Source organism: Amia ocellicauda, chromosome 1 (assembly GCF_036373705.1).
Source record: "Amia ocellicauda isolate fAmiCal2 chromosome 1, fAmiCal2.hap1, whole genome shotgun sequence".
NCBI classification, from domain to species: Eukaryota; Metazoa; Chordata; class Actinopteri; order Amiiformes; family Amiidae; genus Amia; species Amia ocellicauda.
In genome coordinates this window covers 19,836,665-19,849,752 of record NC_089850.1, presented here as the reverse complement: position 1 = coordinate 19,849,752, position 13,088 = coordinate 19,836,665, and the positions used below count along the sequence as shown (strand labels likewise).

At 44.5% G+C, this 13,088-nt stretch overlaps 1 protein-coding gene across 2 annotated transcripts in view; it reads left to right on the top strand.

The window, feature by feature from the left end:
* Positions 1 to 1,031: 1,031 nt before the first annotated feature.
* The window catches only part of kif26ba (kinesin family member 26Ba), a 126,305-nt gene continuing 114,248 nt past the window's right edge, over positions 1,032 to 13,088 (top strand). The window contains exons 1-2 of one of the 2 annotated variants that reach the window (XM_066697861.1): positions 1,032 to 1,213; positions 1,984 to 2,376. In XM_066697861.1, the coding sequence (XP_066553958.1) occupies positions 1,984 to 2,376 (393 nt within the window). In that variant the 5' untranslated portion in view covers positions 1,032 to 1,213. Of the gene's footprint in view, positions 1,497 to 1,983; positions 2,377 to 13,088 lie in introns of both variants that reach the window. The other variant, XM_066697852.1, reaches the window with a different exon arrangement.

The following is a 13,088-nucleotide window of genomic DNA, read 5'->3' as shown; positions in this document are numbered from 1 at the left end:
GTGCAAGACAGAATAAAGACTCTTAAATGTATTAATATTGATATATTTTGTAGCAGAGAACATGCAGCATACTATAATTAGTATGTATTTAAGTATATTTTATGTATCAGACATAAAATAACAGTCTTGGACAAAAAATATAGGTAATTTAACTAGAAACAAACCTTTCTTAAATCGCAGAGCGCTGTTGAGGATGCAATGTGTCCTGCGAAACGGCAGGGGGGGCTACAGCACTGCGCAACACAGCCGCGGAGGCGGGTGAAAAATTAAAGAAAAACTGCAATCGCACATTGGTGTCCTTAGTTTTGTTACTGATTTCTCTCTCTTTCCAGAGGTTAAACCATGTAGTATTATATCCGTGTTTACTGGGACCTCTCTCTATATATATATAACTGAAGTAAAGCGGTCACTGCTGTATATAGTTAGGGGTGTGTTATATATATGTGTGTTCGTGCTCGATACCGAAGTGAATCATGTAACTTAATCTCACTTGTGTAACTTATATCTCTATTATGCTGTTAATTAATGAAGGCTGACGATAAACAATAACGGGGGCTTGCAGGCTATTTTATTCTTTAAATAATCCAGGCTGTAGGTGCTGTGAATTAATGAATGTATTGTTTGAGTACGTCAGTGTTTTTTCACATATATATATATATATGCCTGTGTGTGACTATGACGCAAACGTGTATTTTTTGCACAAGAGCAAATTACTGACATACTAATAATGGCTCAGTCTGAACTACAGCCGTCACTGCTTTCTTATTATTGACTTGCATTTCACTTGAGCGTCTCCCAACACGACCAGCTCTACTGTCTAGCGGGGCCGCCACACACAACCGAACCGAACCGGGACTGGCCGGCGAGCGGGCGGACGCGCGGTTTATATAGAGAGAATGCGACTCCGTGCTGTCACTCATCCACAGAACGGCCCTCCTATTGGCTGAGGGGAGGCGCTGGACCCGCCCTCTGCCAGAGCCCGACGCTTTGGTGTTACAAGTGACTCCGCAAAGTAACAAGTTCCCAGACGCGGCGGAGCTGCCTGCGCTGAGAGCCGGCTGTGTGAGCGCTGCCTCGACACAGCATGTCATTTACTCCTGGAGGATCTTCTCAAAAATGCAAACAACTCTGGATGTTCTAGTGCAGGAAGAGCCCAACATCCAGGGATTCATGCGGGGGCCGGGAATGCGGTGAACTAGCGCATCTGTCGGAGGTGGAATCTATTCTTTTTTTTTAAACTTTTTTTTCTCAATACATTTTTCCTCTCTCTCTGCCTGATTGGGTCCCTGGATTGGATACAGATATTTGCGTTGTATTTGCGCTCAACGGAGGATTCAAGATTAGTTGATGGTTTACTGGATATATACCCATCATCATTTAAAAGAACAACAACCAGCAATATTAATACAGACTTTCCTTTGTTAACCTTCAGCATGACTTCTGTAGCTGGGAATAAAGACAGGTCTTCTGTGACAACAAGAAACCGCAAATACGGGGTATATTTCACACTACCTTGTGAATAATGATGATGATGATGATGATGATGATGATGATGCGATTTTGCATGTTTTCACCAGTCATGCAATCCTAAGAAAACGGTTCTGTAGCGGAATGCCTTCAGATCGCGGTGATCTGACCCCGCGGCTCTGTCCACATTAATGATCATTATCCATTATCAGCCGCAGCTGCACTCACTCACTCTTTAAGGCTCGCACACCCATTTTCTATAGTATCGAGACTATTCAGTGTACACGTCCAGGGACACAATGCAAGATTTGCCCAGAGTCATCGTAATTGTAATTTTGGATACAGGACGAAAAGCGGTTTAGTCCTGCTTTGGGGGCGCACGTCTGGTCTGTTGCATGCTTGTCCCTTTAGGGTGCAAGTGTTAGACTCCACCTAATGATGGTTCATAATAATAATGCATTTTATTTTGTATTGCTTTGCAAACACAAAGCCTGACTCGTCCTGTGCTTTTCACAGATGGCAGATGCTTGCTCTCCAACCAAATCGGCTTCCTTCTCCCCGGAGTCCTGGTACCGGAAAGCCTACGAGGAGTCCCGGACCGGCAGCCGCCCAGCCCCCGAGGGAGCCGGATCGGTGCCCGGTTCGTCCGGAACCCCGTCTCCAGGATCCGGCACTTCTTCTCCCGGGTCCTTCTCGGGCTCCCCGGGTCCCACTTCCCCGGGGATCGGAACAGGGTCCCCCGGCTCTTTGGGCGGCTCCCCCGGGTTCGGCACCGGCTCTCCTGGGTCCGGCAGCGGCAGCTCGCCTGGGTCCGACCGGGGAGTCTGGTGTGAGAACTGCAACGCCAGACTGGTGGAGCTGAAACGACAGGCGCTGAAATTACTGATCCCCGGACCCTTCTCCAGCAAGGTAGGGCTCATTAAACATAATTCATATTAATAATGATGATGATAATAGAATCATGGAATGGTTTTTGGTTAAGATTTTATTACAAATTGTATTATTCCAAACTCTTCAATGTGAGGTCATTTATTATTAGTGTTATTATTGTTTGTTGTTACGGAACATTCCGTTTTTTACCGTTTTGATACTAGTACTACACGGCAATCAATAGCTGCTTCCTGATGCTTGAAATGAAATCTCTGCAGGAGTTTTTCTTCTCTCTCTCTCTCTCTCTCTCTCTCTCTCTCTCTCTCTCTCTCTCTCTCTCTCTTCAAGCGCGTATTACATTTTGCATTATTCGCATCGCCAGTTTTGCAGTGAGCTGATGCGCCAGTGTGCGCTTGTCTAATAATACATCTCTCTCTGGAAAGTCAGACTTGCCTTCACCTGGTATAACAAGCAGTTAAAAAAATATTAAACATTGTGTTGTGTTATGTCTTGGCAACCTTTCAGGTTATTGAGCATTAAGAAACAAGTGTTTTGTTTGCACTGGAGACTGAAATACCCCAAGTGCTATCAGATCATAATATTTGCAAACCCATATCAAGGCATTACCTAAGCAAAAAAAAAAAGCGTGAGGCTGCTGCTACTTTGGACACTGTATAATTTGGCTGCACCTACAGTAAATAATGCGCTTTGGAAACAAATCCGATATGTTTTAATCCCCATGAAATGTGATCTTCCCACATTTTTACAGCGCTATTGCGGAATGATTTCTGCATTTCCCACGTTTCAGTGTGTAGGGATGAACCCTGAGATCTGTGAATCAGACTGACTTTCATTAAAAGCGCAATGATGGATAATGCAATTAGGCTCTATCCATAAATTAGGCTCTATCCATACATGGGCCTCGTAAACAGGACTGAAGGCTGCTGGAGACTGAAACGTGGAAACCGATATTGCGTGAAGGTGCAGCCTTTCTCTATAGCTGTGCAAAGGATCACTTATTCCGCTCTCCAGTTGGGGCTGCTTTAGGACATCAGTTCATTTCTACAGCGACTGCCGTGTTTATTCTGGTGGTTTGTGTAAGTGTGTGTGTGTTTCTTGTTACAGTAGGGAGACTGCTGCTGTTGCGCGGTTTAAAGGACAACTGTGCCTGCCTCTCTGCCCAGGAGGTATTGCAGTTCAGAGGCAGGTGTTTGACCCAGTCATGACATCAGTGCGCACGGTGTTATAGACCTGCACCTAATGAGGAAAGCGCTCCCCGAGGCTGCCCGCTCACAGTGGGCTGAAAGGAGTTATACGTGTGCCAAGATGAACGAGAAAGCACGGTGTGGACTCATGTGTGCCACTATGCGCTGCACTGTCACTGCGCCGTTGCTTCATTTGCAGCGCGCTTGAGCTCCATTGTGGACAAATGAGGACATGAGCTTGCTTTTGCACTGGACTTTTTTTCGGTTAGTCTGGCCAGTAACAAAGGATATGATTGTTGTTGTGTGTGTGTGTGTAAAATAAATACATAAATTACTAAAATACCCCAAAACGGCGTTCAGAGCAGGTTGCGTTTGCACTGTTGGAGCAGGGGCGCAGCCACACTTTGCGTTGACACTGGGTCGCTCCGTTAGATTAGCTGTTTTCTGCACTCAGTAACCTATTGATAGTGTTTTGTGGATAAGACATTGCAACCGGCAATAGCACCAAGACACGCATACATGCATCCCTGCGCCGCAGCTTTGCATACATACGGCACCGCTGATGACTTGTGATGATCCAGTTGTGAAGGTTATAACGAGAGGATATAAAACAATACTCAGTTGCATTTCGAAATCACTTATAGGCCTGATAGTGTGATGGCTGTTTAATTGTCTGAAAGCGAAAAACTGAGCCAACAGCGAACACGATTGGGGTTGGAGGTGTGTGTGTGTGTGTGTGGGTGGGGGGTCTGGATAAATAAAATGGAAAAATAAATAGAAAAAGATGTTGATCTATAGAAATTTAGCACGGCTGAGAGGGGAGACAGGAATTTGCAGCAGGGCCAGTGTGCCTGTAGGAGCCAGTGTGTGCCAGAGTGGCAGTGTGCCAGTATGAGCCAGTGATTGGCAGTGTGCCAGTAGGTGCCAGTGAGTGGAAGTGTGCCAGTAGGTGTCAGTGTTTCAGTGAGTGGAAGTGTGCCAGTAGGTGCCAGTGTATGGCAGTGTGCCAGTAGGTGTCAGTGTTTCAGTGAGTGGAAGTGTGCCAGTAGGTGCCAGTGTATGGCAGTGTGCCAGTAGGTGGCAGTGTTTCAGTGAGTGGAAGTGTGCCAGTAGGTGCCAGTGTATGGCAGTGTGCCAGTAGGTGCCAGTATTTCAGTGAGTGGAAGTGTGCCAGTAGGTGCCAGTTTGTGGCAGTAGGTGCCAGTGAGTGGAAGTGTGCCTGTAGGTGCCAGTGTATGGCAGTGTGCCAGTAGGTGCCAGTATTTCAGTGAGTGGAAGTGTGCCAGTAGGTGCCAGTTTGTGGCAGTAGGTGCCAGTGAGTGGAAGTGTGCCTGTAGGTGCCAGTGTATGGCAGTGTGCCAGTAGGTGCCAGTGGCCAGTGAGTGGAAGTGTGCCAGTAGGTGCCAGTGTTTCAGTGAGTGGAAGTGTGCCAGTAGGTGCCAGTGTATGGCAGTGTGCCAGTAGGTGTCAGTGTTTCAGTGAGTGGAAGTGTGCCAGTAGGTGCCAGTGTATGGCAGTGTGCCAGTAGGTGCCAGTTTGTGGCAGTAGGTGCCAGTGTATGGCAGTGTGCCAGTAGGTGCCAGTGTTTCAGTGAGTGGAAGTGTGCCAGTAGGTGTCAGTGTTTCAGTGAGTGGAAGTGTGCCAGTAGGTGCCAGTGTTTCAGTGAGTGGAAGTGTGCCAGTAGGTGCCAGTGTATGGCAGTGTGCCAGTAGGTGTCAGTGTTTCAGTGAGTGGAAGTGTGCCAGTAGGTGCCAGTGTATGGCAGTGTGCCAGTAGGTGCCAGTTTGTGGCAGTAGGTGCCAGTGTATGGCAGTGTGCCAGTAGGTGCCAGTGTTTCAGTGAGTGGAAGTGTGCCAGTAGGTGCCAGTGTATGGCAGTGTGCCAGTAGGTGCCAGTGGCCAGTGAGTGGAAGTGTGCCAGTAGGTGCCAGTGTTTCAGTGAGTGGAAGTGTGCCAGTAGGTGCCAGTGTATGGCAGTGTGCCAGTAGGTGCCAGTGGCCAGTGAGTGGAAGTGTGCCAGTAGGTGCCAGTGTATGGCAGTGTGCCAGTAGGTGCCAGTGGCCAGTAGGTGGCAGTGTGCCAGTAGGTGGCAGTGTCCTCTCTGGACCACACATTCCAATGCATGGCTTTCTTTTGTACGTGCTTCCACGATCCCTGGCTGCACACAGAAAATGGGTAAACCTATGGTTGTTCACTGTCAGCCTGGGTTACTTTGGACATGAAGAACACTGGTAAATTAAAAAAAAAAAAGCAAAACTTTATCAGTTCATCAGTGAGTATATCTATCTATCATAATACAATCCAGTACATAGTACAGTACAATAGTAAGAATAAGTATCAAGCACAACTTGCTTGTGGGCCAGGCTCTCTCCCACAGAGAATGCGTTGTTTGTTTTGTTTTGATTGCTTTTAATAATTATGCATGCCTTCATTCACTCATTTGGGTGCAGTGCTTGTTGGGGCGCGAGATGATCAATCCTTTGTGAAAATGCATACATGCAGTGTTCCTGGTCAACCCAAGAAGGCCTAATCTATCTGATCTTAGATTACGGCTCTGTCCAACCTCTGATGCTGTGGCCCCTCTGTAGTGGCTGGGCAGTGTTAGTCTGAGAGAAAGCACTTTATCATGTAGTGGTGCACAAATCCTGAAGCTATGAAGGCTTGATATCCAGAGATAGGGAGCAGAGCCAGAGAGACGAGACTGACTGTAGATCTTTGCAATAACACAACTTTTAAACATTTATTATATTGAGACTGCTCGACTGAAAGGTGGGTTGTAACCATATTATGGACGTAGTTGTACATTTTTGAGGGGCACGTTTAGACACGGTAAATATTCCATACAATCAGTGAGTTTTGGTGGACTATTTACAAGTCAGTCTGTCAGTGAAAGGAAATCCTCACAGTCGGGTGAAAGGACTGTAGCAGCTTGTAGCAGAAGCTGTTGTTGTTGTTTAATGTATTTGCTAATAGGAAGAATGTCAGCATTTTGAGGTTGGCACAACGTGTCAGTCTGCAGTGGCTGTCTGAACCACAGCCAGGGCAGCTATTCTGTGGAAATGAGTTAACCCTTGTGAGAATGAATGTAAACATGCCTTTAAAAATAGTAACTCGGAAGGCGCGGTACTGAACGTTTAGGATTCCCCTCGCCCTTTGCAGTATGTATGGACTCGCTGACTTTAAAGCAGCTGCATCTGCCAGTTTGGTTGTCTTCACTGTGTTGCACGGTGCTCTGTGGTTGGGCCAGCCTTGAGACCTGAGCTCTCTGTTCCAGCAGACGGAGAATGGTCTCATGGAAAGACGAGGCGTTGCCCAAAGGTTACTGTCATGAAGTCTAGAGGGGCACAAACTGATATGGGATTTCCTCCTCTTCAAAGCCCTCTCTCCTGGTAAGCAGTGGTCTGAGCAGGAACAGGGAAAGAACAGCGAAAGTGTTAAAGGACTGTGGGAGAGAGAATCTCATCACTCATTGTTCTTTGCTGTAATCTGTGCCGGATTATTGTATTGGAATCGCATAACAGGTAACCTGCAATCCAGAAGAATGATGAAGATGTGACCGAGTGAGCTGTGACATTAGCACAAAGATGATCTTGTGTGTGAAGGTGGGGAGGGTCAGTGTGTTGCCTGAGAGCCAAATGAAGTTGGAGTAGTTTTCACACCCTTCATTTGAAACAGTGTTAGTCAGTGATTGATTCAAGTTAATGAATGCTCAGATAAACTATATTTGTTTATCAGTGAGTTCTGGCCAGATGATTTGAGCTGAGTGGAGATGGAGGTGATCTTTGGACATCTACTTCACAGCCTGTTCCTTTGCTACAGGATTGAATGCCAACTATAATAAGGGGCCTTCAGTGGACTGCAGAGTTGCTTTTTTTTCTATCTTAATTTTCCAGATAGTTATTTCTATCTGGCCAAGTCAGTCAAGGGGAACAGGGAGGCCAGTATTGCAGAGAGTCTCTTAAATCTGTTTCTTGGCCGCAGCTCCGTTTTGTGGAGAAGGTTCGACACAAAGGTTCCCCTCAGTTTCTCGCACTGGCTCTGAAAAGGATCCTATTTAAGGCCCTGCTGCAGATGGTGGATTTGTTTTCTTACGTTGTCTTACACCCGTTGACAGAGAGCGGTCTAAATGACCAAAATTCACCCACAGCTTCATTCATCCCAGACACATGTTCCCAACCCAATTTGCATACCAGATTTTCAACATAAAGGGATGGCGCTGCAATTTATGATTGAGAGATGACTACCTCATCAAACTCCAGACCTGGGGTCAGTGATGATTAAAATGATAGCGTTTTCTTTTTTTTGTGAGATTGAATTGCAATTATAGTCATTCTTTGTTCAATTACAGGTATATTTATAGAATTAAAATGACATGAAAGGCCATATATAATCTAGGCAAGATGAGCCGGTAGGAAAAGGCACATTTATCGAATTTTGAGATCATAAAGCTGACAATGGTGTAAATTTACGTGTAATTGATCAATTATATGAATTAAAATGTTACACTGCAGCTGTAATCGATGTCTTCAGCTATGTCTTCAGCTATGTTGTTGGCAGCTGCACTTCAGTGGTGAATGAAGCGAACCCCCTCTCTACAGCAAAGCACTCTGGGATGTCCTCTGGGTTCTGGGCACAATATAAATGCAAGAGATCGTAGGTATCATATATGACATGTAAGTAATGACTGAAAGTGTTGAACAGGATGTGTGTGAAGTAAAACAAATTAAATACCAGGACAGAGACATGAGAAGAAGAAAATTAAAGCTGCCTTTGGGCATTTAACATAAGGGTGTGCACTGAAGTTAAAAGCGGGAAACAGGTTATGCTGTGCCAGGCTGGTTCAGTAGGACGTCTTATGAGGCGTAGTCTCACGATGAGCTTGTGGCAGCTCGGGCACCGATACAAACACTCCCGTACGGTGTGAGTATAGATGGGCAGTTCGGTGTGTGACTTTCCGAGAAAGTTCAGAACAGTCCGATACAGTCACAAGAAACCCTCTGACCTTGAATGCTTGTGCTTTATTCTATAGTTTTAATAATTCAAATGCAACTTTAACAGCTGCTGTGCTGCTGTATCACTCTCCCCCTGCCGTGTTGCTTCTTGTAAGTCAGCATTTTTGGTCTGTTTTGTTTTGTTTTAGATGACAAGAAAATTTGATTCAGACCATCACTTGCCTGCCTTCGTATCCTTCTGGGAAACTAAGGCTACTGCAAACGCAGCATTTAAATATTTAATATCCACCCGTATAATTACCACAAAGTATTTATTTGATGGTTTAGTCAAAACAGGAGAAGTGATTATCCCTCTACCATCTCCCTAGCATGGCCTTTGAGTTCGGCTCCAAGATAAAAGTTTTCCTCGCAAGAGCCTTCAAAGTGTCTCTGGTGAGCTGATAATTCACCTATTCCTAATATAAAAAGAGGTAATTACAGGCTGTGTGTGTCTGCCTCACCAAACACGTGCTTTGGAGAAGGACTCGCGATTGGGATCTATAATTGTTTGGTTTTGTTTTTTTAAAAGATGAGATTGGAAAGCCTTTTAAATTATGTAAATTCTGACCTTCAAATTCTCAGTGTAATTTTGCACCAGGTCCAGGAGATAAGCACTGCATACTGGAAAAAAAAACAGAAAGAAGAGAACAGAAAAATGATTATAAACTCATTAAATGCAAAAGGTTGTCTGTGAATCGAACTCTCCGGTGTTACTTATTCTATCACTCTGGCAACACGCTGTCTGCCCTCTAAACACAAGTGAGATTTTTTTGTTAGGTTAAGGTAGACATACAAACTAAGAGTAAACAAAAAGCTGTACGTATTAATCACAAGTAGTAAAATTACCTTAGTTTAGTGAGGAAAATCAGGAAACCAGCCAATGTTTCTTTACAAGACAGAACCATGCAATTTTTGTAGGCCTTATATAAGTCCGTTTTAAGCAGAGGTCAACATTTTCTTTTAGATGTTTGGGGGGAAAAAACGGTTCTTCTTCTGTTGTGGCTGAAATTATACTTTTCCCCCCTCCCCGTTTGCTTTGATGCCGAGTCGGTGCCGGGGCTCAAGTTTCAGGCATTATGTTAGTCTACACCTTTTATGGCGGGTCACTCCAGCTATTGAAAGGGAACTTGTAATTAAAATAGTATTGAGCTGGAAGGGTTGAGTAAGCAGACCCAAATAGGGAGGCCAGAGGGATTAAGAAGGTGTTAGTGATGCTTTTTATGGAGCCAGTGTAGCTGGAGGGCAATAAAAAAGACAAACAAACACACACACATTCACCCCCCACACATACGCACACACATACTCACACATCACCCCCCCACCCCCCAACACACTCACGCATGCATGCACACGCACACACACACGCACACACACACACACAAGCATTTCGAGCCAATGGATCTTACTTTACTTTACAAGTTACTTTAGTGCTAAAAGGAAGTGTCTGTTTATAGAAACGCTACCAGAGACTGAGTTCTGAGTTGGTGCTGTTCGGAGCTATAGGTGGATGCAGGGGTTCAGGCTGGTTTTGATTGGTTTGAGGTTGACATCTGTGGAGGTTGGTATAGGAAGATTTTTTTTTAATGGAAATTGAAGGAAAGGGGAGAGAACTTTTCTGCTTCAGTTTGTTGTTTTGATGAGAATTACAGTGTGATCTGACTCCCACTTGGATAGGAATAGGAAATATGTCTGCTATTAATTTTTTGGCTGCAATTATTGTGATTTGCCCAGTCAAAGCAAACAAGTAAATCATGGCCAGACCTGCACCATAGCTATGATCATGCATTAGGCACCACCAAACTCACACTTACATTTGCAAGTGGAGAGTAGCGTGACACACATTCCTGAGAGCATCCTCCACTGAACATGTCACTGCACTGGCGTGGGGCAGGAGTGTGACCGTGGGGAGAGGGATCCTGTGTGTGCTGGGCTCCTTGTATTCCTTGCTCACACACATGAACACGTTTAACCATCTGCCTACTTTGGCCTTGTCTGCATACCACTCTCTGGACAGGTCAGGGAGACCCAGATTTAATGGTTCATACCTGCTAAGGTCAGGCTCTGAGACGTTGCTGACTACACTGCCCACTAGGTGTCACTGTGTGGCCTGTGGGGTAGATAGTGTTGGGTGGAGAGCGTGGTTGCATTCGCTGCCTTCTGATCAGTTTGGTGGAGCTGAATTGGTAGAGGGCCTGATTAGGAAAGTCTCACCTTGATGTACAGAGCTGGGTTGGCTCCAGTCTCCAAAGTATTTGCAGGTACATTTGAACCCAGGTTTGGTGGTGAGAGAGCAGAGACAGGAAGATCTAAAGGCTTGTGTATTATTATTATTATTATTATTATTATTATTATTATTAATAATAATAATAATAATATTTTATTTATTTCTTTGCAGACTTACAACATAAGTGCAAAACACAGTTAAGTAAAGGCATCAATAATTACAAATTAAATTTACATAAAACATAGCAATTCAAAATATAATACATTTTACAACTTTTTATTGTGTTATCCATAAAGGGCCCATCTGTGATCAGTACTGCACCCATGTCTGTAAAAATATATAAGGAGAGTCCTTTAACAGGGCGTCTGATTGATTGTTTGAACAAAGCCTCATTGGACACTTGTATATCTGATGTGTGTGTGTGTGTGTGTGTGTGTGTGAGAAACATGTGTTTTTACTTAAGGGGGCCTGGCTGAGGCTGTAGGTATCGTTTGTTTTTTTACTTCACAGGATTTCTCTAGTTCTTCTAGTTTCTCTTGTGCCCTGCCATGGCTTCTTTTAAAAACCAAACACAAAACCAAAGTAAGTTAGCCACGCCGTGAACAATGGATTGCCAGCGTTAATCCTGCTAATGTGCCTCCCGGGGACGGGGAGACAAATCTGATCGGTCGTCCGCGGCCCGTCTGCGGACGCATGTGGGGATGCCGCTGAGGACTGTGTGGCTAAGGGCCCTTTGATGCCTCTGACACGGGTAAACCCTGCAGTGGAACCCTGGTCATGGTTGGTTATTGTGAAATGAGCCAGACGGTGATGTGGAGCAGTGCGTTGGAGTGCTGTCCTTCTAACGGCAAGGCTGTGGGTTCAAATCCCAGCTTAGATGATGCTGTACTCTTGAGCAAACAAACTCTACCCAGGATGCTTTGGTTTGGGCTTAGGCAAGAGTCAGCAAATTGTATTGCTTCTCAGTAGAAGATCCTGGCTTGCCCATTACTGTGAAACAGAGTGCACAGTAATTGCATAAATCTAGTAAATTAAGCACATAATAAAATCAAACCCCCTTCTTATCAAACTAGAAAATTTGTTCTTTTTTTCTAATTGCCTGTATGTGCCAGTGCCATTAAAGCAGTTAATGAGCTGTGGATCAATCCTGAAATTACATTAAATTAAATATTATCTAAGATATTGGCCCATTAACACAGCAACGTTAATAGAAATTGGTATTAATTATGACAATCAGTACATTTTGCAAGGTTTTGACTTTTGTTTGAAGTCCTAGGGAAGCATGCTTCTTGCTGCAGTGGCACTTTTTTTAATCTCTGTTTTGTCACAAATCCACAGCAGATGGTTCAGATTTTCACCAAATACCTGTTTTCTATTAATTTATTTGGCAGATTTAATTGGACTAATTTAGCAGGTCACCTCTCTAGGCCCTGACAGTATAACCTATTCACATTTCTTATTTTCCTTTTGTTTTAATTGGGTTTGATTTCTGTTGAAGGCAGTGATAATCATACTTCTAGTCTTTGGTGTGTAACCCTTATTCCATGTCAGGCAGAATCTGACCTTCAGGACACTCTGATCGATTTTATTTATTTAACCCCTGTTTAAATCACAAAACCTGGCCTGTTTATGTCTGTGGATCAGAGCACAGAAACAAACAGAGCTGTGATTGAGTGGCTCCTGATGAGGCCGGCCTCTGTTATATCTGCAGTGTGTTCTGCCTCTGCAGCAGGAAGACGGTTAATGTTGATTTTAACCCTTTCAATTCTTTACACAGGACTGAAGAGCAGAAGAATGACGATCATTTGCATCCTTATTACAGCATTTTCTGTTTCCTTCAAAGTCGTATGGTAAATGCTGTTAAAACACAGATGTATGATAATTTGAATTTGGACCTACATGGTACCATAAACCATTAAAACAATCATCTCAGTGGAAAATTGAAAGCTACACTCTGTTAGCTTTGCCTTCCAGATACATCTCTGTCCTTTTTTTTTTTTAGGAAAGAGTTAATGGCTAGAGCACCTCCATTTTACCAACCTTCAGTCTGCATTGACCTTGATATTTTTTTTTTTTCATATGCATTGGTCTCCGCTCTGTGGAGCTTGAGGGGGGTGGGGGGTTGAACAAGGGCAATTAAACTCCCAAACACCGGGTGCATAGTCGGGGAGCCAGACGCTCACAGGAGGGCGTTTGGGCTTGGAGACGTGTGCCGAGGCATTGCTGATGGAGATCTGATGTTTTGGGTGGGGATGGTGTGGCATGATGATTAATGGCTTCCTCGGTGCTGCTGAAGCTGGCTGACACTGGCTGCTTGTGTGAGCAATCTCCC